At 43.2% G+C, this 26,362-nt stretch overlaps 1 protein-coding gene across 1 annotated transcript in view; it reads right to left on the reverse strand.

Moving 5' to 3' along the window:
- The window catches only part of LOC141088324 (musculoskeletal embryonic nuclear protein 1-like), a 123,061-nt gene extending 97,949 nt beyond the window's left edge, over window positions 1-25,112 (reverse strand). Inside the window, exon 1 of the mRNA XM_073574373.1 lies at window positions 24,741-25,112. Coding sequence (XP_073430474.1) covers window positions 24,741-24,888 — 148 coding nt within the window. The 5' untranslated portion in view covers window positions 24,889-25,112. The remainder of the gene's footprint in view (window positions 1-24,740) is intronic.
- Between the last annotated feature and the right edge of the window lie 1,250 nt (window positions 25,113-26,362).

The following is a 26,362-nucleotide window of genomic DNA, read 5'->3' on the forward strand; positions in this document are numbered from 1 at the left end:
TTTTTGTGGAAAAAATATGATTTTTTAATTGTACCGCTGTACGTTATAAACTTCTGTGAAGCCCTTGTGGGTTCAAAGTTCTCACCACATATCTAGATAAGTTCCTTGGGGGGTCTAGTTTCCAAAATGGGGTCACTTGGGGGGGTTTCCACTGTTTAGGTACATCAGGGGCTCGCCAAACGTGACATGGCGTCCGATCTGAATTCCAGCCAATTTTGCATTGAAAAAGTCAAACGGCGCTCCTTCCATTCTGAGCTCTGCCATGCGCCGAAACAGTGGTTCCCCCCCACATATCAGGTATCAGCGTACTCAGGACAAATTGCACAATAAGTCTTGCAGTCCAATTTCTCCTGTTACCCTTGGTAAAATAAAGAAAATTGAACCTGAAGTATTTTTTTTGTGAAAAAAAGTTAAATGTTCATTTTTTTTTTTAATATTCAAAAAATTCCTGTGACGCACCTAAAGGGTTAATTAACTTCTTGAATGTGGTTTTAAGCACCTTAAGGGGTGCAGTTTTTAGAATGGTGTCACTTTTGGGTATTTTCTATCATATAGACCCCTCAAAGTGGCTTCAAATGTGAAGTGGTCCCTAAAAATAAAATGGTGTTGCAAAAATGAGAAATCGCTGGTCAATTTTTAACCCTTATAACTTCCTAACAAAAAAAAATTTTGGTTCCAAAACTGTGCTGATGTAAAGTAAACATGTGGGAAATGTTATGTATTAAGTTTTTTGTGTGCCGTATCGCTGTGATTTAAGGGCATAAAAATTCAAAGTTGGAAAATTGCGAAATTTTCAAAATTTTCGCCAAATTTCCGTTTTTTTCACAAATAAACGCAAGTTATTTGAATGCAATTTTACCACTAACATGAAGTACAATATGTCACGAGAAAACAATGTCAGAATCACCGGGATCCATAGAAGCGTTCCAGAGTTATGACCTCATAAAGGTACAGTGGTCAGAATTGTAAAAATTGGCCCGGTAGTTAACGTGCAAACCACCCTTGGTAGTGAAGGGGTTAATGGACTAAACCCCGAGACACAGGAATGGCGTCGTGACAGGTGGCCAACGACTCTTGAGGAAGCCGCTCGTCTGGCCGATGAACATCATGATGCCAGGAGGCCGCAGTTGTCCGGATCAAAGGTGGTCACTAGGGGCCCGCCCATAGACCTGGAGGACCCCAAACCACCGAAGATTGTAGGGGGACCAGCTAGAAACCCGGCCTACCACAGTCCCCCTGAGGCGCGATGCCAAACCTGTTGTCAGCTGGGCCACCTGCAAAGACAATGTCCCAACCGGACTCAGCATACCCAGTGGCCAAAGGCGGGAACAGCTACCTTCAGCCGGGCTGCTATACACTGCTACCAAGGCGAAGCTGACCCGGCATTGGGGGCTACGACTAACCAAGGGGTGGAAGAGATGGAGGAAGAGCTGCATGAAGTAGACCCCGTGCAGGCAGCCCGGGCAGATAATCAACAACAGCATCGACAGGTCGTGTGGGTTAATGGGAAACGTATGCAGGGACTAAGATTCTGGGGCAACTTTGACCCTTGTGAAGCCTCATCTCGTCCGGGACCAAGAGAAGACGGACCGGACAGTGGCAGTCCATGTAGCAGGGGGAGGCTATACATCGACTGCCCACTGCCAGGATTCACCTGAACTGGGGAGTCGGGGATGGCCTTGTTGAGGTCGGCTTGATGGAGGATTTGCCTGCAGACGTCTTGCTGGGAAATGACTTGAGGCCCATGTCTGCATTCTCTGTGGCCCCTCTGGCTGAGACCTATCCTGTGACCACCCGGAGACAAGCTCGAGCTGCGGAGGCGGAGGCGGAATCACACTCAGAGGAAGCTCAGGTAAGACATCCCAGCCATACACGTATTCCCATAGCCAGACACATTTCTTGGGCCACCCCAGATGAATTTAAGAGGGAGTTACTTGAGGATCCTTCATTAGAGGGATATCTTGGGAAGGCACAGGAGGGGAGAGGAGTACTGGAAGGGGAACAGTTTGTATGGAAGCAGGGACTCCTCTACCAGATCACAGAGCAGCACCACACAGGGACGAGCCCCACTATAAAACAACAGCTGGTAGTTCCCAAGAAGTATAGGCAGGAGTTACTGCGAATCTCTCATGATATACCCTTGGCCGGGCACTTCGGCGTCAGTCGCACCAGGCATCGTCTGACACAAAACTTCTTTTGGCCGGGGGTGACCTATGATGTTCATCAGTACTGCCAGACCTGTGACAGTTGTCAGCGCATTGGCAAGGGGGGGGGGGGGGGGGGGGGGAAATCGATGCAAGGCCAAATTACGCCCCCTCCCCATTGTGGAGGAACCATTTAGCCGAGTAGCGGTCGATCTGATAGGGCCGTTAGCCAAACCCAGTCCGTCCGGGAAAAAGTATATATTGACAGTTGTAGATTATGCCACACGGTATCCAGAGGCGGTTGCGTTACCTAACATACTGGCAGAGACGGTGGCGGCCGCCCTGCTCCAGGTTTTCTCACGGGTTGGATTTCCCCGGGAGATTATCTCGGACCAGGGTACCCAGTTTACAGCAGAGGTGACCAACCAACTGTGGAAGCTGTGCGGCGTAAAGTCCATTAGAAGCGCCCCGTAACACCCGCAAACCAATGGGTTGTGTGAGCGCTTTAACGGGACATTAAAACAGCTCACTGGGACTTTTACCAGGACCTACAGGGACTGGGAGAAATTCTTGCCACACCTCCTGTTTGCCTATCGGGAGGTGCCCCAAGAATCCACGGGGTTCTCTCCGTTCCAGCTGGTATACGGGAGACTGGTAAGGGGACCCCTAGACTTAGTGCTGGAACACTGGGAGGGGGTTGGCCTCATAGAAGTGGTACCTATTGTACCCTATGTGCTGGAATTCCGGGACCGCCTACAGGAGCTGACCCAGGTTGTACGTGAGAACTTGCAGGCGACCCAGTGGCGCCAGCGCGTATGGTACGATCGGAGGGCCAGAGAGCGCACTTTGGAAATAGGACAGAAGGTCCTGGTTTTAGAGCCCACTAAGCAGAATAAGTTTCAAGCTGCATGGCAGGGGCCCTACCAGGTAGTGGGGAAAATAGCCGACACAACCTATAATGTCGCCGATTGTGACGACCCCAGGGTTATCCGCATGTTCCACGTTAATATGCTGAAGCCCTACCGGGAGCACCCTAAAGAGGTAGTGGCCATCTGTGCACCTGAAGCAGAGGATTTAGCCGGACTTTCCTTGCCTGATGTCTTAGGGGAAAGGACTCAGTTTAAAACATGGTACCAGGTACACTTGGGTGAAGACCTAGGCCCCCGGGAGAGACAGCAGGCAGAGGCATTGTTGAGGCTGCGACAGAGGATGTTTTCAGAGAGACTGGGGTACACTCGCCTGGCACAACACAAGGTTGAGACCCAGGATCAGACCCCCCCTATGGCAAAACCCCTTCCGCGTCCCTGAGTCTGTACGAGAGGGGATGCGACAAGAGATACAAGAGATGCTGCGTTTAGGGGTCATTGAAGAGTCAGATAGTCTCTGGGCATCCCCCGTAGTGTTAGTGCCCAAGAAGGATGGGACTACACAGTTTTGTGTAGACTATCGTAAGCTCAATGAGAAAACAGTGACTGATGCATACCCCATGCCGCGTGTGGATGAGTTGTTAGACCGGCTGGCGGGGGCAAAGTATTTGACCATCGATCTATGCAAAGGCTTCTGGCAGATTCCCCTTAGTCCTGACGCTATTCCCAAGTCGGCATTTGTCACCCCGTTCGGCTAATTCCAGTTTCGAGTTATGCCATTCGGGATGAAGAATGCCTCGGTGACCTACCAAAGGCTGGCTGACCGGCTTCTGGATGGTCTCCAGGACTATGCTTGTGCCTACCTGGACGACATCGCCATCTACAGTGCGACATGGGAAGAGCATCTAAATCACCTAGAGACAGTATTGGACAGGATCCACCAGGCCGGAATCACCCTGAACCCAAACAAGTGTCACGTGGGCAAAGCAGAGGTTCAGTATTTAGGGCATTGGGTGGGAAGTGGGAAACAGCGACCAGAACCAGCCAAGATTGAGGCCATAGCCAAATGGGCCATCCCACGCACTAAAACCCAGGTCATGGCGTTTCTAGGGACAGCGGGGTATTACAGGAAATTCATTCCCAATTACAGCAGCGTAGCCAAGCCCCTCACTGATCTGACCCGAAAGAACCAACCCCACCAGGTAACCTGGACCTCAGAGTGTGAGGAAGCCTTCCGCCAACTAAAGGACGCCCTCACCCCTGTATTGGCCGCACCCGATCTAACTAAACGTTTCCTGGTTCACACAGACGCTTCTATGTTTGGATTGGGGGCAGTACTGAGCCAAGCTGGGAGCGGACGGCCAAGAACACCAGGTAGCTTACCTGAGTCGGAAACCACTGCCCCGTGAAGTAAGCTATGCGGCCATCGAGAAGGAGTGCCTGGCGGTAGTATGGGCACTCAAGAAGTTGCAACCATATTTGTATGGACGACAGTTTTCCCTCCTAACGGACCATAATCCCCTAGTCTGGCTTAATCGGATCTCCGGAGACAACGCCAGATTGCTGCGGTGGAGTTTAGCCCTACAACCTCTGGACTTCACCATCCACCACAGACCCGGCAAACAAAACGGTAACGCCGATGGACTAAGTCGACAAACGGAACTTGTACCAACCCCATAAACTTCGGTCATCCCCAAACCGATCCGTTGAGGATCAGACTGTGTATGCCGATCGCGTCGCTGAAAAGGGGAGCCGTGTTACGTGTTACAGAACCACTCAGCACCCAGAATATGTTGTGCAGTTATATGTATGTATAATAGGTTCTATGTGAGATGCATGTCCCTAATGCATCAGCCCACAGGCTGCGCCCCTGGGCAGAGGGGACACGATATTCTCCTTTTGCCCGCCCTCCCTCCACCTTTGTAATTCCCACAGTAAACATCGGCAGGCTCCGGCCACCTGCGGCTTTTGTAATGCATGTCTGGCCTGCCGCTTTTCTATTGGCCTGCCCTCTGTATCTGTGTGATATATTCTGTGTCCTGTGAGTAAAGTGTTGTCAGACTGGAAATACGTGGAGAAGCAGCGATCTTTTATATGCGCCCATGTAACCAAGGAATTCCAGCCAGTGTCATTCATTCAGACTCCAGCCAACGCAGAGCGGACTTCCGAAAACACGGGGTGGTACTGAAAGAGGTACTCCAGCTTGGTAGACCCCGTTACAGGCTCCATCCTAACAGGAGGCAGACGAGGTATCATAACACTGCAGCACCCGGAGGTGATCACTAATGCAGGACAATGAACCACCAGAAATAATGGTGCCGTGGCCGGCAGTGACTGTATGACATGGTCAATGATCACTGGGGACAAATACATCCCCAGGTCGGAGGGATTAAAAGGAGAACTTTATCAGCAAATATATTCACATTTGTCATTTGGGGAAACATCAGACTCTCACATAACTACGGTGCTTTCTAAGCGTCTGTCACATAACAGATGTAGGGTAATCCGCAGGGCCACTTGGGTCTGCTTTCCACTCATGAGAAAACAGAGCAGTAATTCAGCGAGCCAGGATAAACTGTGTATACTACATAGTAAAGAGCATGGCACAAAGCTGCGCACATATCCAGCTTGTTAATAATTCAGTGCATGAGGAGTACTGCAGCCCTCGCTCGGGGTCACCAGGATGCTCCTCCGCTTCTCACAGGACGGATTTACTATAGGTAAACCCAGCACACTTACTACAGGAATGGTGGCAGAAATTAAGAGGCCGAAACTAAAATAAACCAGATTTTCAGTGGCGCAGGAAAAAACCTGTGTGAGCAGGGCTATAAAATCCTCATTCAGATAATAAGAAAAATGACAAGTGCCGGTAACCACACGTGGTATGGACGTCAGCGCAAAATCTGGATTAAAACGAGCACAGAAGCCGCTGGACACTGAATGTAGGTAATTGCAAATCCAACACGAGCTGCAGCTGAAATCTGAGGCTTCGGATGTACCCAAGAATTAACTCCAGTACCTTTCAATTTCCCATGTAGAAAAACAGAAAAAAAAAAAGTAAATGTGGCAACTATTAATAATGTTCACCTAAATCCCTATGGTAAATATAGATATACAGCTTGGGGTACCATAAAACTTAACTTTTAATAAGGTATAATAAAAATACACTCAAAACCACAGAATCCTAAAAACATATAGAACACTTATGACAAAAATATAAAAGCGCCAACGACAACAACAGTGCAAGTAGTACAAATGGGAAGATCTCCCTGGTGATCACAAACCCCAGCCATTCCCATTGGGTTCAGTGTCCTTCACATGGGTCACAACAAAGGAAAATAAGAACATCGATCTCCAAAGACTCGGGTGGGATCTCCCCAATTCCATTACTTGCACTTTTAGAATTTCTGTGTGTCATAAGGGTTAAATATGTTTTTATGATTATCTCTCCGTGGTTTTGAGTGTATTTTTATTATACCTAACGATATCCTGAGACAAACATACACAAAGAAAATGGGAGACGTTTATTAGCATCCTGAATAGGACCTGTGCACATGATATACCATATGGGAATAAACATGCTAGAAATAGGAGGAAACCACTATGGTTAAGTAGAGCTATAAGGGGAGCAATAAGTGACAAAAAGAAAGCATTTAGAGAATTAAAGCAAGTAGGGAGTAGTGATGAGGCATTAACTAAATACAGAAGATTAAATAAATTCTGTAAAAAGCAAATCAAGACAGCAAAGATTGAGACAGAGAGAGACTCATTGCCAGAGAAAGTAAAAATAGTCCCAAAATATTCTTTAACTACATAAATAGTAAGAAGCTAAAAAAATGATAGTGTTGGTCCCCTTAACCCCTTTCTGCCATGTGACGTACTATCCCGTCCATGTGCCCCGGGACATAATTCCCAGGGACGGGATAGTACGTCACAGCAATCAGCGGCGCCCACGTGGTGAGCGCCGCTGATCGCGGCCGGGTGTCAGCTGATTGTGCCGGGTGTCAGCTGATTATCACAGCTGACACCCGACACGTTAACCCCTTGCACACCGCGATCAAACACGATCGCGGTGTACTGGGGGTTAAAGGGAAGCATCGGCAGGGAGGGGGCTCCCTCCGTGCTTCCCTGAGCCCCCCACGGCAGAGCAATGTGCAGCACTGCTGCGGGGGGCTCCTTCCCTGCAGGCCCCCCGAATCCAAGATGGCGACGGGGGCCTTCGGGGGCCAGCAGGGAGTCGGCTTCCTCAGTGCCTGCAAAGCGCAGGCATGAGGAAGTCTGCTTCAATGCCTGTGACAGATCGCTGATCTGTCACAGTGATCTGTGATGTGACAGATCAGCGATCTGTCACAGGACAGTGATGTCCCAGCTGGGACAGGGTAATAAAGTTAAAAAAAAAGTGTTAAAATAATTAAAAAAAAAAAAAAAATATTCCCCCAATAAATTCATTTTTTGGAAATAAAAAAAAATAAAAAATAAAAAGTACATATTTGGTATCGCCGCATCCATAATGACCTGCCCTATAAAACTGTCCCATTAGTTAACCCCTTTAGCAAACCCCTTAAAAAATAAAAAACGAAGCAAAAAATAATGATTTATTATCATACCACCGAACAAAAAGTGCAATAACGCGCGATCAAAAAGATGCATATAAATATCCATGGTCCCGCTGAAAACGTCATCTTGTCCCGCAAAAAACGAGCCACCATACAGCATCATCAGCGAAAAAATAAAAAAGTTATAGCTCGCAGAATAAAGCGATGCAAAAAGTAATTATTTATATAAAATAGTTTTCATTGCACAAAATCGACAAAACATAAAAAAAACGACCTAAATAAGGTATCGCTGTAACCGTACTGACCCGAAGAATAAAACCGCTTTATCAATATTACCGCACGCGGAACGGTGTAAACGCACCCCCCAAAAGAAATTCATGAAACGCTGGTTTTTGTTCATTCTGCATCCCAAAAATCGGAATAAAAAACGATCAAAAAATGTCACGTGCTTGAAAATGGTACCAATAAAAAAGTCAACTCGGTCCGCAAAAAATAAGACCTCACATGACTCGGTGGGTCAAAATATGGAAAAATTATAGCTCTCAATATGTGGTGATGCAAAAACTATTTTTACAATAAAAAGCGTCTTTTAGCGTGTGACAGCTGCCAAACATAAAAACCGCCATAATAGTAAATCAAACCCCCCGTTATCACCCCCTTAGTTAGGGAAAAATAATAAAACTAAAAGAAAATGTATTTCCATTTTCCCGTTAGGGTTAGGGCCAGGGCTAGGGTTAGGGCTGAGATTAGAGTTAGGGGTGTGTTGGGGTTAGGGTTGGAGTTAGAATTGGGGGTTTCTACTGTTTGGGCGCATCAGATGCTCTCCAACGCAACATGGCGTCTGATCTCAATTCCAGCCAATTCTGCGTTGAAAAAGTCAAATGGTGGTCCTTCCCTTCCAAGCTCTGCCATGCGCCCAGTGTCTTACCCCCACATATAGGGTATTAGCCTACTCAGGACAAATTGCAAAACAACTTTTGGGGTCCAATTTCTCCTGTTACCTGTAGGAAAATAAAAAATTGGGGGCAAAAATATCATTTTTGTGGAAAAAAATGATTTTTTTATTTTCACGCCCGGGCGTTATAAACTTCTGTGAAGCACTTGGGGTTCAAAGTGCTCACCACACATCTAGATAAGTTCCTTAGCGGGTCTAGTTTCCAAAATGGGGTCACTTGTGGGGAGTTTCAATAGATTAGGTACATCAGGGGCTCTCCAAACGCACATGACACCCGCAGACCATTCCATCAAAGTCTGCATTCCAAAACGTCACTACTTCCCTTCCGAGCCCCGACGTGTGCCCATACAGTAGTTTTCATATGAGGCATAAGCATACTGAGGACAAATTGGACAACAACTTTTGGGGTCCAATTTCTCCTGTTACCCTTGGGAAAATAAAAAAATTGGGGACTAATTGATCATGTGTATGGAAAAAAAACGATTTTTTTATTTTCATGCCCGGTCGTTATAAACTTCTGTGAAGCACTGGAGGGTTGAAAGCGCTCACCACACAACTAGATACGTTCCTTAGGGGGTCTAGTTTCCAAAATGGGGTCATTTGTGGGGGGTTTCCAAACGCGACATGGTGTCCCATCTCAATTCCAGCCAAAAACGTCAAATGGCGCTGCCTCCCTTCCGAGCTCTGCGATGCGCCCAAATAGTGGTCTACCCCCACATATGGGGTATCAGCGTACTCAGGACAAATTGCACAATAACTTTTAGGGTCCTGTTACCCTTGGGAAAATAAAAATTGGGGGTGGAAAGATCATTTTTGTGGAAAAAATGATTTTTTTAATTGTACGGCTGTACGTTATAAACTTCTGTGAAGCCCTTGGGGGTTCAAAGTGCTCACCACACATCTAGATAAGTTCTTTGGGGGTCTAGTTTCCAAAATGGTGTCATTTGTGGGGGGTTTCCACTGTTTAGGTACATCAGGGGCTCTCCAAACGTGACATGGCATCCGATCTGAATTCCAGCCAATTTTGCATTGAAGTAAAACGGCGCTCCTTCCCTTCTGAGCACTGCCATGCGCCGAAACAGTGGTTCCCCCCACATATCAGGTATCAGCGTACTCTGGACAAACTGCACAATAACTTTTGCTGTCCATTTTCTCCTGTTACCCTTAGTAAAATAAAAAAAATTGAACCTGAAGTATTTTTTTTGTGAAAAAAAGTTAGATGTTCATTTTTTTTTTTTTTTTTTTTAAATATTCAAAAAATTCCTGTGATGCACCTAAAGGGTTAATAAGCTTCTTGAATGTGGTTTTGAGCACCCTAAGGGGTGCAGTTTTTAGAATGGTGTCACTTTTGGGTATTTTCTATCATATAGACCCCTCAAAGTGGCTTCAAATGTGATGTGGTCCGTAAAAATAAAATGGTGTTGCAAAAATGAGAAATCGCTGGTCAATTTTTAACCCTTATAACTTCCTAACAAAAAAAAATTTTGGTTCCAAAATTGTGCTGATGTAAAGTAAACATGTGGGAAATGTTATTTAAGTTTTTTGTGTGCCATATCTCTGTGATTTAAGGGCATAAAAATTCAAAGTTGGAAAATTGCGAAATTTTAAAAATTTTCGCCAAATTTCCGTTTTTTTCACAAATAAACGCAAGTTATTTGAATGAAATTTTACCACTAACATGTACTACAATATGTCACGAGAAAACAATATCAGAATCACCAAGATCCATGGAAGCGTTTCAGAGTTATTACCTCATAAAGGGACAGTGGTCAGAATTGTAAAAATTGGCCCAGTCATGAACGTGCAAACCACCCTTGGGGGTTAAAAATAGTCTGGGTGAAATGGTGGATGAGGAAAAAGCCAATATGCTAAATGACTTTTTTTCAACAGTATTTACACAAGAAAATCCCATGACGGATAACATGATCAGTGATAAAAATTCTCCATTAAATGTCACCTGCTTAACCCAGCAGGAAGTACGACGGCATCTAAAAATCACTAAAATTGTCAAATCCCCGGGCCCGGATGGGATACACCCCCGAGTTCTGCATGAATTAAGTACAGTCATAGATAGACCATTATTTCTGTACCACAGGACTGGCGTATAGCAAATGTGGTGACAATATTCAAAAAGGGGACAAAAACTGAACTTGGAAATTATATGCCAGTAAGTTTAACCTCAACTGTGGGTAAAATCCTGGAGGGTTTTCTAAGAGATACTATACTGGAGTATCTGGATAAGAATAACCTCATGACCCAATATCAACATGGGTTTACAAGGGACCGGTCTTGTCAGACTAATCTGATAAGCTTTTATGAAGAGCTAAGTTCCGGACTGGACCAAGGGAATGCAGTGGACGTGGTGTACATGGACTTTTCAATAGCTTTTGATACGGTGCCACACAAAAGGTTGATACATAAAATGAGAACAATGGGGATAGGGGAAAATATGTATAAGTGGGTTAAGAGCTGGCTCAGGGATAGGAAACAATGGGTGGTTATTAATGGAGCACACTCAGACTGGGTCACGGTTAGCAGTGGGGTACCACAGGGGTCAGTATTGGGCCCACTTTTTAACATATTTATTAATGACCTTGTAGGGGGCATAGAGAGCAGAATTTCAATATTTGCAGATAACACTTAACTCTGCAGGGTAATCAATACAGAGGAGGACAATTTTATACCACAGGAGGATTTATGTAAACTAGAAGCTTGGGCTGATAAATGACAAAGGGTCATTCCATGTCAAGTGAACCAATGATTTTTACCTCTGTATTTTTAATTCTTTTGAGATTTTGTTATTTGGTAATAGTGTGTCAGAGAATGCAAAATGTGAAGGAAAAAAAATTCTAGATTTTTTTTTTTTTATTGATTTTCAAAGTTCAGATAAAGTGCGAATTTCGGTGTTGCCTGCCTTAACATTTCTCCTCATAACTCAGGCTAGAAAAAAGATAGACAAAATAAACGCCAGTCTACCCAGAACTGTACAGGCTTTGACCAGATATGTCACAAGAGTATCTTTGTTAATATTTTACCAATGCAAATGCAAACACAAAAGTTTAAAACTAATTTCTGAAAAAAATGTTTTTTTTAGAAATTTCAAAAACTGCACATGTACGTGCTATGCTCCTAGCCACATCTGTACCAAAATTCAAGTTGGGATCATATTTTAAAAAATTAAACTATACAGTGTCAATTCCAAAATCTGGAATTCAGATCTGTTCAGCCTGTGGTCTAGAAGTGTGGGGTCTATATTTACCAAATAATCCATGATTTTTAGATATTACTGTATTTTTTATTATGTTACAGTTTAGAAGCAGGAGAGGACAGAGGAGAAAGCTTTGTTAGGGCTCAACCTGAGAATGAACAGGGGTAGACAGTGAATGCAGAGCAAATGACAGGCCAGCAGCTCTGTCAGTCATGTTGAGTATCTGCCCACCGCAGAGTCAGGAAGTAAGAGAGCTTTCATGTCCTGACATGTTCACTCTTGAACAAACAATAGTCTCTAAGGCATCAAGGGAGTTTTTGTGCCACAATATTGGTGAGTGTGTTTAAAGTTTGAGTAAACTTATATTAATAGTTTAATGCTTTTCTTATTAAGGGCTAATACACACACAGCGCTATTCTGAATGATCATCGTTCAGAAAAATGGCCCCCATTGATTTCAATGGGGTTAAACACATGCAGTGTTTTTTGAAACACAGAGTAAATCACTGCTTGCACTACTTTTTGATCTGCAATAAACGCCTTTATTACCATTTATATAAAAAGCTGTCATCGTTTTCACTAGCGATTAAAAAGACTAATGCAGATATAGTGAAAACTCGGTAGGAAAATGTGCCAAAACCGCAGCGTTTATCCGCAGACAGACAAAGCTGTGTGTGCATTAGCCCTAATACTCACTTTATAGTAACAGTTATATCTCAAGTGTACTGTAAATCTTTATTTTTATTACCCATCTTCCTTACATAATATTAACTGTATTTTTCTCACACAGCAATGGCTGCTACTTCTCAAAGAACAGCATTTTATAATATATGCTGTTGCAATCCTTTTGAAAAAACTGGACACACAACAAGAAAAAATTTTAGGCCGGTACAAGATTGGATGTTTCATATAAATCCATCAATCAATGCAGGCATGAAAATTTTTGACAGTTGTAGAAAGCAACTTGCAAAAGAGAAAAATGCTCAGCAGGTAGAAAATTTCGAAGAACCTGTAACTTCCAACACAGAGGATTTGATCAATCCTGATTTAACAATAGAGTATTTCAATAAATCACTTTCTAACATTGAAGAATCACCCATTGCAAAAAAAAGAATCCATTATCCAGGTTATTGCCAAAAAAAAAAAATTAGAAAAAGTTACAAAAAAATTGACCCTTGATCTGGCAGGTGAAACAGTAGAAGGTGAAGGAAAAAATGACACTGATTCAGAGATCATTCTTCAGCTTAAAGATAAATTTAAATCCACCCACTGCAGAGGTGAACAGTTCATGATACTGACTACACTACAGAAGAGTTGGACATGCAAAAGAATAGAAAATGAATTTAATGTTACCAATAGAATGGCTAGAAAAGCCAAATCTCTAGTTGAACAAAAAGGTTTCATGTCTTGTCCTGATCCTAAACCAGGCAAAACATTAGATGAAGCTATAGTGGGTAAAGTGAAAGATTTTTACAATAGTGATGAAGTGAGCCGAATTATGCCTGGCAAGAAAGATTGTGTGTCTATAAAAGTTAACGGTAAGAAAACTTCTGTCCAGAAGAGGCTGGTTCTTACCAATTTGAAAGAAACCTATGAACTTTTTAAAGAAAAAAAATTCCACTTCTGCCAAAATCGGATTTTCAAAATTTGCTGACCTGCGACCGAAGAATTGTGTCCTGGCTGGTGGTAGCGGTACACACTCAGTATGCGTATGTGCAACACACCAGAACACCAAGCGCATGATTGAAGGGGGTAAGCTGAAAGATATTCAGATTGGCGAGTCCAACCTTGGCGATTACAAAGTATGTCTGTCTCAAATACTGTGTCCAGAAAAGAGTTGGAGTTGTTATCTGAATATTTGCAAAAAATGTCCTTCAGTGTTGGCTCTCAAAGAATGAATGAGGCAGTAATAAGCTTAGACTTTTCAGAGAACTGTTCCTTTGTTGTCCAGGATGAAGCACAGTCATTTCACTGGAACAATGAACAAACAACTGTGCACCCTTTTGCAATCTATATTACAATGAGAATGTAGAAATAAAGTACAAAAGTGTAGTTATGATATCTGAATGCTTACTTCATGATTCAATAGCTGTTCATTTGTTCCAAAAAAAAATTGATTTCAGTGATAAAAACAGACATCCTACCAAGTTTGAGCAAGGTCTACTACTTCTCGGATGGCTCTTCTGCACAGTATAAAAACAGGAAAAACTTTATAAATGTATGCCATCACAAGAAAGACTTGAGTGGAAGCTGAATGGCACTTTTTTGCCACTGCTCATGGCAAAAGTGTATGTGATGGCTTAGGAGGCACCGTGAAACGCCTTGCAGTCCGGGCTAGTCTCCAGAGGCCATATTCAGACCAAATCTTAACACCCATGCAACTTTTCAAATGGAGTGAGAAAAATATTCTTAACATCCAGTTCATGTATTGTACAAACCAGGACTACGAAGAGGAGAGTTTGTTAAAGCATCGGGTTACAGGAAGCAGAACGCATCAAAGGGACTCAGCAATACCACACTGTCATTCCATGTAGTGAAACAGAAATAAAAACAAGGATTTTTTCATTCAGCAAAGACAGTGAAGTGCATGAAGTGGTAAGATTGGCAATGGATGACATAACTGGTTATGTGACTTGTGAATATGATCGGCACTGGTGGCTGGCTACTGTACTCTCCAAAAATTGTGAAAATGAAGAAGTAGAAGTGACTTTTTGCATCCTTCTGGCCCAGTGACATCCTTTGTGTATCCAAGAAAACCAGACATTTTAAAAGTTAACAAAAATCAGATATTAACTCAGGTGGAGCCCAACACCATGACCGGCCGCACATACTCTGACACAAAAGGAAATGGCCATTGCTAGTAAGCGCTTATGGACCAGATTACATTTCACCCACTAGAAGGGACAAATTGATGATAAAAGGCCAGTTTAAAAATGTACTATTAATTGTTTGATTAGTTCATATTTTATAGAACGAGGATTTAGCTACTGTACTATTCTTCTTAAACACTTCATAAATGACATGTTTAGTGATGAATTGTTACATGTATAAATAGGTGGTAAAAATATTGGTTCTTTTAATCTTGTTTTTAACATATAATTTGGATGAGACCACTTAGAAAATCACACTTGAGGATATGATCACCTTTTTTCTTTTGGTTTGTTCAATGTATTCAGATTGAAAATGCTGAGCAAGTTGTGTTATGATGGTTAAGGTGGATTTATTCTGGCACTTCGGGATTTGTTTCTTGTGTTTCTTTATTGTTACATATAAATGTTGAGTTCAATACGTTGTAATTAGAAAAGAAAAAAGGAATAAACTCACAAACCTAAAATCAGATGATTCAAGGCTTAAGAAAAAAATACAAATTTGATAGGTCCCAAGTTGAATCCCTGTACAAATATAAACAAGAACACAAGTAACGCACATGCATTTTTTCACCATTTTAAAACATATGTTTTTTTCACAATTGCGCATCAAAATTATGAATTTGATTTCACAAAAGCAAAATGTAAAGAAACATAGTCTTGTGACATATCAAATGAAAGCCAATACCGTTCTGAGAAAAATGATGCCTCTCCCACCTTTGTATCTTAATTCTAGCCCAAGATATGATAAAAAATGTAAAGCCATACCAGGCCAAAATTCGCGCTCTCTCACAACTTTAGAAGTCTGTAAAAAATTAACTGATGAAGAAAAAAATTTAAAACTTTTAATTTGTAATTAACTAAACTTGTACTTCATAAAAACAAAAAATAAAAAAAATGTTATAGACATCAGGTAAAAAAATATTCATTTTTGGATCACTTAATAATAATAATAATCTTTATTTTTATATAGCGCTAACATATTCCGCAGCGCTTTACATTTTGCACACATCATCACTGTCCCCGATGGGGCTCACAATCTAAATTCCCTATTAGTATGTCTTTAGATATGGAATGACCCCAAATGAGCTTTAATGGGGATAAATGTAAGGTCATGCACTTGGGTAGAATGAACAAGATGTATAATTATGTGCTTAATTGTAAAACACTGGGCAAAACTGTCACTGAAAAAGACCTGGGTGTATGGGTGGACGACAAACTCACATTTAGTGGCCACTGTCAGGCAGCTGCTGCAAAGGCAAATAAAATAATGGGATGCATTAAAAGAGGCATAGATGCTCATGAGGAGAACATAATTTTACCTCTATATAAGTCACTAGTGCGACCACACTTAGAATACTGTGCACAGTTCTGGTGTCCGCTGTATAAGAAAGACATAGCTGAACTGGAGCGGGTGCAGAGAAGAGCGACCAAGGTTATTAGGGAACTGGGGGGTCTGCAATACCAAGACAGGTTATTACACTTGGGGTTATTTAGTTTGGAGAATCGAAGGCCTAGGGGTGATCTTATTACAATGTATAAATATATGCGGGGACAGTACAAAGACCTTTCTAATGATCTTTTTACTCTTAGACCTGTGACGGGGACAAGGGGGCATCCTCTACGTCTGGAGGAAAGAAGGTTTAAGCATACTCACAGACGCGGATTCTTTACTGTAAGAGCAGTGAGACTATGGAACTCTCTGCCATATGATGTTGTAATGAGTGATTCCCTACTAAAATTTAAGAAGGGACTGGATGCCTTTCTTGAAAAGTATAATATTACAGGGTATATACACTAGTTACCTTAATATTGCGTTGATCCAGGGAGCTAGTCTGATTGCCGTATGTGGAGTCGGGAAGGAATTTTTTTCCCCAATGTGAAGCTTACTATTTACCACATGGGGTTTTTTTTTGCCTTCCTCTGGATCAACATGTTAGGGCAAGTTAGGACAGGATATGGGTTGAACTAGATGGACTTAAAGTCTCCCTTCAACCTTAATAACTATGTTACTATGTTATTAAAAGTTAAGTTTTATGGTACCCCATGCTGTAAATCCAAGAAGAGAAGCAGCAAAAAAAAAAAAAAAAAAAATAATGAAGGTGGAGGAAATTTTATATATCACATCAAACAAATGTGGGGACCAGACATTTGATAGCTGCAAGATTAGAAGCATTGTAAATTGAACGTGAGAACGGGGCTTTACAGTCCTAAGGGCATTTTATAGATGTCCTGATAATAATAATAAATTTTATTTTTATAGCGCCGACATTCCGCAGCACTTTACATTTCAGAGGGGATTTGTACAGACAATAGACATTACAGCATAACAATAATCACATACAGTAGATTATAACAAATACCAAGAGGAAAGAGGGCCCTGCTCGCAAGCTTACAGTCTGAGGAAAGAGGTAGACACGAAAGGTGGGTGGTAACAGTTGCTCTGATTGTATGGACCAGCCATAATGTTAAGTGTGTGACAGTACAGACACAGAGGGATAATGGATGCATAAAGCATGTGGGAACATGATGCGGGAAATCTGGTTATGGTAAAACTTTTGGCTGTGTCACACAGGGATAGATTAGGTTAATGTGTTGAGGCGATAGGCCAGTCTGAATAAATGTGTTTTCAGGGCACGCTTAAAATTGTGGGGATTGGGGACTAATCGTATTGACCTGGGAAGTGCATTCCAAAGAATTGGCGCGGCACGTGTAAAGTCTTGGAGACGGGAGTGGGAGGTTCTGACTATTGAGGATACTAACCTCAGGTCATCAGCAGAACGGAGGGCGCGGGTAGGGTGGTATACTGAAACAAGGGAGGAGATGTAGGGTGGTGCTGACCCATGGAGGGCTTTGTGGGTGAGGGTAATAAGTTTATACTGAATTCTGGAGTGGATGGGTAGCCAGTGTAATGACTGGCACAAGGTAGAGGCATCGGTGTAACGATTGGTGAGGAATATGATCCTGGCTGCAGCATTCAAGACAGATTGGAGAGGGGAGAGTTTGGTAAGAGGGAGACTGATTAGAAGAGAGTTACAATAGTCGAGACGAGAATGAATAAGAGAAACAGTAAGAGTTTTTGCAGAGTCAAAAGTAAGAAAAGGTCGAATTCTAGAAATGTTTTTGAGGTGCAGATGACAAGAGCGAGCCAGTGATAAAGTGAGATGTACGACAGTAACAAAACAATCCACCAGAATAGAAAGAGCAGGCGCGGCTTCAAAAACCAAAGCAAGTGTCAACTAGGCAAAAAGAAAACCGCAGAAGAGGAGAACGTGGAAAAGAGGAAGCATCACCGCAACGATCCAACGCCAGCTCATGAAGCCAGTAGCCTTCACAGTCCCATTAAAGGGGGATTGACAGATTTGCTGCTCGCTTTCCATAGATAATTACTCACTCCATGTTTTGCTAATGTTGCAATACTTGTATGGAGAGGGTAAAAAAAAAAAAAAAAGGAGAGAGCCGATCTAAGCTCTCTCTGGGGGCCCTCGCTTGGCGGGGCCTATGGCATTGCCTTCAGGGGGAAAGCCAGCAGTTTCCCTTCCAGCGGTGACAATACCCTGTACAGCTCAGCACAGAACTGCTCTCTTCTTACCGAGCAAACATCAGCTGTTTTCCCAAGGACATAAGTTCCAGTAGTCAGTGCACAGGACTACACCCTTATCCCAGCTGCTACAGGGTCCCAGGACTGTCAGCGTGCAGCTGCATGCAGTGTATGTGCCAGCGGGGCAATATCCAGAACAGGATTACATTTGCTTCATTCGAGTCTTAATTTACCTAATTTCCAATTGCAGTAAGCAGCAAAATAATTATGTGGAATCAGTAACGGATTTAATCTTCATAGAAAGAGATAACAAAAGACACTTTGGAAAAACAACAGTCACCCACGGGATTACACTAAGTAGCAGCCTGAACGGAGTGCTGCACACAGCTGGGGTAACCTACTACACCAAGGGAGGGGGCCGCTGACAGCAGTAACGCAGCACCTTACCATCCTAACGGCGCTTATACACCAAGTGGGGACCGGAGCTAGAGACCACCAATGTCCAGGCAAGACCCCTTTTTGACAGTGCACAGAGTGTAGTGAGATCCAGCATAAAACTGGAGAAGGCTATGAAGTGGCAACCAATGTGGAGATTGGGCACTACATAGCACCCAATAACAGTGACTTGTGATGTCCTCCAGCCCTACAGAGGAGCCCCCCTCAACAATGAGGGACATAAGTACAGATAACATTTAGCAATCCCTGGCAGATGTCCAATGTCTCCCAAGATCAGACTCACTTCACATTTACACTCACAATTTGACACTAAACTCACACACCTTATACAGATGCCCACACGTCCACAGGACAGAGCTAGAAACCCTGTGCTATTTCTCCGGTGGTGAGCACAAGTCATTCAGACCTGGCTAAATGTCCACTTATGTCAATTCAGCCACTGGCTGCTGAACGGGACACATCAGCCGGCTACAGAGGGGGCAAAGAGTCAGGTGTTTATTGTGGCATTATTATGGAACCACTGTGAGTGCTGTACTGGGCCTGTGTGACCCCTCAGTATTCGGCGAGGGGGGAAGCACGCCATGAGAAAAAGTGCTGCCACTAATGGGCTCAAATCTGCTGTAACGTGTACGGTGACTATGCTCCAGCACTCGCAAGGTATACAGATAGGGTTAATATAGATATTTATAGTCTAATACTAAGGGACATACAGTGGCACATTCAGGGGTGGGTTACGTGTATATGCCCCCAGCACTGGCATGGATAGATATATTCTACACATACAGGGTAACATATAGTGGTGACCATGTCCCTAGCATGCCTGTATGTATCTGTATCACACACACTACACATACATTAAACACTAACACATATTATACACACACTCTACAAACTTACTATACACACACACACACACACACACACACACACACACACAATACATATATACACACACTATACATACATTCCACACACACTCTACAAACTTACTATACACACACACTATACATACACTATACACACACACACACACACACACACTAAACATACACACACTCTACAAACTTACTATACACACACACTATACATATTCACACACACTCTACAAACTTACTATACATACACTATACACACATTATACACACTCTACAAACTTACTATACACACACACAATACATATACACACACACACACACACACACACACTATACATACATTAAACACTAACACACATTATACACACACCCACTAAACATACACACACTGCACACTTACTATACACACACACTATACATACATTCTACACACACACTCTACAAACTTACTATACACACACTATACACATGCCATACATACACACTATACAAACTTACTATACACACGCCATACATACACACTATACACACGCCATACATACACACTATACACACGCCATACATACACGCCATACACACGCCATACACACACACTATACACACACGCCATACATACACACTATACACACGCCATACATACACACTATACACACACTATACACACACGCCATACATACACACGCCATACATACACACGCCATACATACACACGCCATACATACACACGCCATACATACACACGCCATACATACACACTATACACACGCCATACATACACACGCCATACATACACACGCCATACATACACACGCCATACATACACACGCCATACATACACACGCCATACACACACGCTATACATACACGCTATACACACGCCATACACACGCCATACATACACACTATACACACGCCATACATACACACTATACACACACGCCATACATACACACTATACACACACGCCATACATACACACTATACACACACGCCATACATACACACTATACACACACGCCATACATACACACTATACACACGCCATACATACACACTATACACACGCCATACATACACACTATACACACGCCATACATACACACTATACACATGCCATACATACACACTATACACACGCCATACATACACACTTTACACACGCCATACATACACACTATACACATGCCATACATACACACTATACACACGCTATACACACACTATACAAACTTACTATACACACGCCATACACACACACGCCATACACACACACGCCATACATACACACTATACACACGCCATACACACACACTATACACACGCCATACACACACACTATACACACGCCATACACACGCCATACACACACACTATACACACGCCATACATACACACTATACACACGCCATACATACACACTATACACACGCCATACATACACACTATACACACGCCATACATACACACTATACACACGCCATACATACACACTATACACACACCATACATACACACTATACACACGCCATACATACACACTATACACACACTATACACACACACTATACACACGCCATACATACACACTATACACACGCTATACACACACACTATACACACGCCATACACACACACTATACACACGCCATACATACACACTATACAAACTTACTATACACACGCCATACATACACACTATACACACACACTATACACACGCCATACATACACACTATACACACGCTATACACACACACTATACAAACTTACTATACACACGCCATACATACACACGCCATACACACACACGCCATACACACACACGCCATACACACACACGCCATACACACACACGCCATACACACACACGCCATACATACACACTATACACACGCCATACACACACACACTATACACACGCCATACATACACACTATACACACGCCATACACACACACTATACACACGCCATACATACACACTATACACACGCCATACATACACACTATACACACACTATACACACACACTATACACACGCCATACATACACACTATACACACGCCATACATACACACTATACACACGCCATACACACACACTATACACACGCCATACATACACACTATACAAACTTACTATACACACGCCATACATACACACTATACACACACACTATACACACGCCATACATACACACACCATACATACACACTATACACACGCCATACATACACACTATACACACACACACCATACATACACACTATACACACGCCATACATACACACTATACAAACTTACTATACACACGCCATACATACACACTATACACACGCCATACACACACACGCCATACACACACACACGCCATACATACACACGCCATACATACACACTATACACACGCCATACATACACACTATACACACGCCATACATACACACTATACACACGCCATACACACACACTATACACACACACTATACACACACACTATACACACGCCATACATACACACACCATACATACACACTATACACACGCCATACATACACACTATACACACACACACACCATACATACACACTATACACACGCCATACATACACACTATACAAACTTACTATACACACGCCATACATACACACTATACACACGCCATACACACACACGCCATACACACACACACGCCATACATACACACTATACACACGCCATACATACACACTATACACACGCCATACATACACACTATACACACGCCATACACACACACGCCATACACACACACACGCCATACATACACACTATACACACGCCATACATACACACTATACACACGCCATACATACACACTATACACACGCCATACATACACACGCCATACATACACACTATACACACGCCATACATACACACTATACACACACTATACACACACACTATACACACGCCATACATACACACTATACACACGCCATACATACACACTATACACACGCCATACATACACACTATACACACGCCATACATACACACTATACACACGCCATACATACACACTATACACACGCCATACATACACACTATACACACACACTATACACACGCCATACATACACACACCATACATACACACTATACACACGCCATACATACACACTATACACACGCTATACACACACACTATACACACGCCATACATACACACTATACAAACTTACTATACACACGCCATACACACGCCATACACACACACACGCCATACACACACACACGCCATACACACACACACGCCATACACACACACACGCCATACACACACACACGCCATACACACACACACGCCATACACACACACACGCCATACACACACACACACGCCATACACACACACACACGCCATACACACACGCCATACACACACGCCATACACACACACGCGCCATACACACACACGCGCCATACACACACACGCGCCATACACACACACGCGCCATACACACACACGCGCCATACACACACACGCGCCATACACACACACGCGCCATACACACACACGCGCCATACACACACACGCGCCATACACACACACGCCATACACACACACACGCCATACACACACACACGCCATACACACACACGCCATACACACACACGCCATACACACACACGCCATACATACACACACACTATACACACGCCATACATACACACACACTATACACACGCCATACATACACACTATACACACGCCATACATACACACTATACACACGCCATACATACACACTATACACACGCCATACATACACACGCTATACACACACACACTATACACACGCCATACATACACACGCCATACATACACACTATACACACGCCATACATACACACTATACACACGCCATACATACACACTATACACACGCCATACACACACACTATACACACGCCATACATACACACTATACACACGCTATACACACACACTATACACACGCTATACACACACCATACATACACATTATACACACACACTATACACTATACACACACATACTATACACACACGCTATACACACACACACTATACACACGCTATACACACACTATACACACACACTATACACACGCCATACACACACACTATACACACGCCATACACACGCCATACATACACACTATACACACGCCATACATACACACGCTATACACACACACACTATACACATGCCATACACACACGCCATACATACACACTATACACACGCCATACACACACGCCATACATACACACTATACACACGCCATACATACACACTATACACACGCCATACACACACACTATACACACGCCATACACACACACTATACACACGCCATACACACACACTATACACACGCCATACATACACACTATACACACGCCATACACACACACTATACACACGCTATACACACACCATACATACACATTATACACACACACTATACACACACATACTATACACACACGCTATACACACACACTATACACACACACTATACACACACACTATACACACGCCATACATACACATTATACACACACTATACACACGCCATACATACACACTATACACACGCCATACATACACATTATACACACACTATACACACGCCATACATACACACTATACAAACTTACTATACACACACCATACATACACATTATACACACACTATACACACACCATACACACACGCTATACACACACTATACACACGCCATACATACACACTATACACACGCCATACATACACACTATACACACGCCATACACACGCTATACATACACACTATACACACGCCATACATACACACACCATACACACGCCATACACACACATTATACACACACTATACACACGCCATACATACACACTATACAAACTTACTATACACACACCATACATACACATTATACACACACACTATACACACGCCATACATACACACTATACACACACCATACACACACTATACACACACACACACTATACAAACTTACTATACACACACCATACATACACATTATACACACACACACTATACATATATACACTATACACACACATACTATACACACACACACACACTATACACACACACATACTATACACACACACTATACACACACACATACTATACACACACACTATACATACACACACGTCTGCACAGCCCCACAGGACGCTCTGAGGAGGGCGCTCAGGCAGATACTCACACATCAGGATGCTGAAGGCCATCACAGCCAGCAGGCCCTGCAGAAAGATCCCAAAGCGTCCAGTGAGAGAGCCAGTGCTGCAGCCCGGGTGTGGGGTGGTGGGGCCAGCTCCGGTGGACATGCTCCTGTTCCCGGCTAGTGGGCCCATGGCTCCGTTACCGGGCCCGGAGCCAGCCCCAGCTGGTCACCGAAGCAACCACTGACTGGACGGGAGCCGGAATGGGACGTGTCAGCTGATCACGTGGTCTCCAGTAGTGAGCCACGTGATACAACTAGAGGTCCTGCCACACACACACGAGGGGGCGGGGCTGTTAGACCGAGACGCTTCCAAGCGGCGGAGTGCGGCCGGAGCTTAACCCGTTGCAGTCCCGTGTTGCCACATCGCGGATCTCTCTGCATCGGGTGGAAGAAGAAGTTACAGAATTGGTGACCGCATAAACAAGGAAACGAGCGCGCAGTGTCCGCGGCAGCCTGTCAGATCACTTGTTCTATTATGAAATCTCCTCTTGGAAAATGAAAGCCACATTCTGATTGGCTGGGCTGCTTCTATGGAAAAGCAAGTTATAAACAAAATCTGCTGTTGTTTTCCAGCTTCACCAGGACCCCGCGTGCTACAAAGCAGCCTGCCACTAGGGGGAGCTCGGTGTATAGGATTTACACAGCGTACACTGAGCAGTATATAGAGCTGTGAGCCGTTAGCGCCCTCTACTGGTGGCGGCTGGTAGCGAGCATTGCATAATTTATAGAATGTTCTGTCTACAGTGTTACATTGTTTGGAATATCAGGAAAAGTTACAAAAAAAAACAAGAGTATACTGACCATTTAATAAAACTGCCTATTTCTGCAATTCGGACACAGCCCTATTGTCGTAGGGGGCAGGCCATTGCCTTATATTAGAAATCCCCTGCAAATCACAGTTTGTAAAATTACACCTCTTAAAAGTTTTTACAAGTGTTTATGAATTCTTGTTAATTCTTCAGATGCTTCTCAGAAATGAATGTAAACAGAAATAAAAAAAATACAATTTTTCCATTAAAATGTTGATTTCTCATCAAATTTTTCATTTTTAGAAAGGATCATAGGAGAAAGCCCATGACAATGCATTACCCCATTTCTCCTGACTACAGCAATATCCTATTTGAGTTTATGCACTACAGGGGGAGCACACAGCCGGGCTCAGATGGGAAGGAGAGCTATGTGGCTTATAGGGGACAGACTGGAATAATATGGAAACAGACCAGGACGCTACAAGCCCACCAGTAAAGCCCCACACTATAAGAAAATGCATTACAATTACACTTTCTAATATCTACAGAGCTCCTGTATATAATGTCACTGGTGATCCCTGTATTACCTGTACACTGACACTATATACAGAGCTCCTGTGTATAATGTCACTGGTGATCCCTGTATTACCTGTACACTGACACTATATACAGAGCTCCTGTGTATAATGTCACTGGTGATCCCTGTATTACCGGTACACTGACACTATATACAGAGCTCCTGTGTATAATGACACTGGTGATCACTGTATTACCTGTACACTTACACTATATACAAAGCTCCTGTGTATAATGTCACTGGTGATCACTGTATTTCCTGTACACTGACACTATATA

Source organism: Dendrobates tinctorius, unplaced genomic scaffold (assembly GCF_039654945.1).
Source record: "Dendrobates tinctorius isolate UK_male_01 unplaced genomic scaffold, ASM3965494v1 ptg000038l, whole genome shotgun sequence".
Lineage (NCBI taxonomy): Eukaryota > Metazoa > Chordata > Amphibia > Anura > Dendrobatidae > Dendrobates > Dendrobates tinctorius.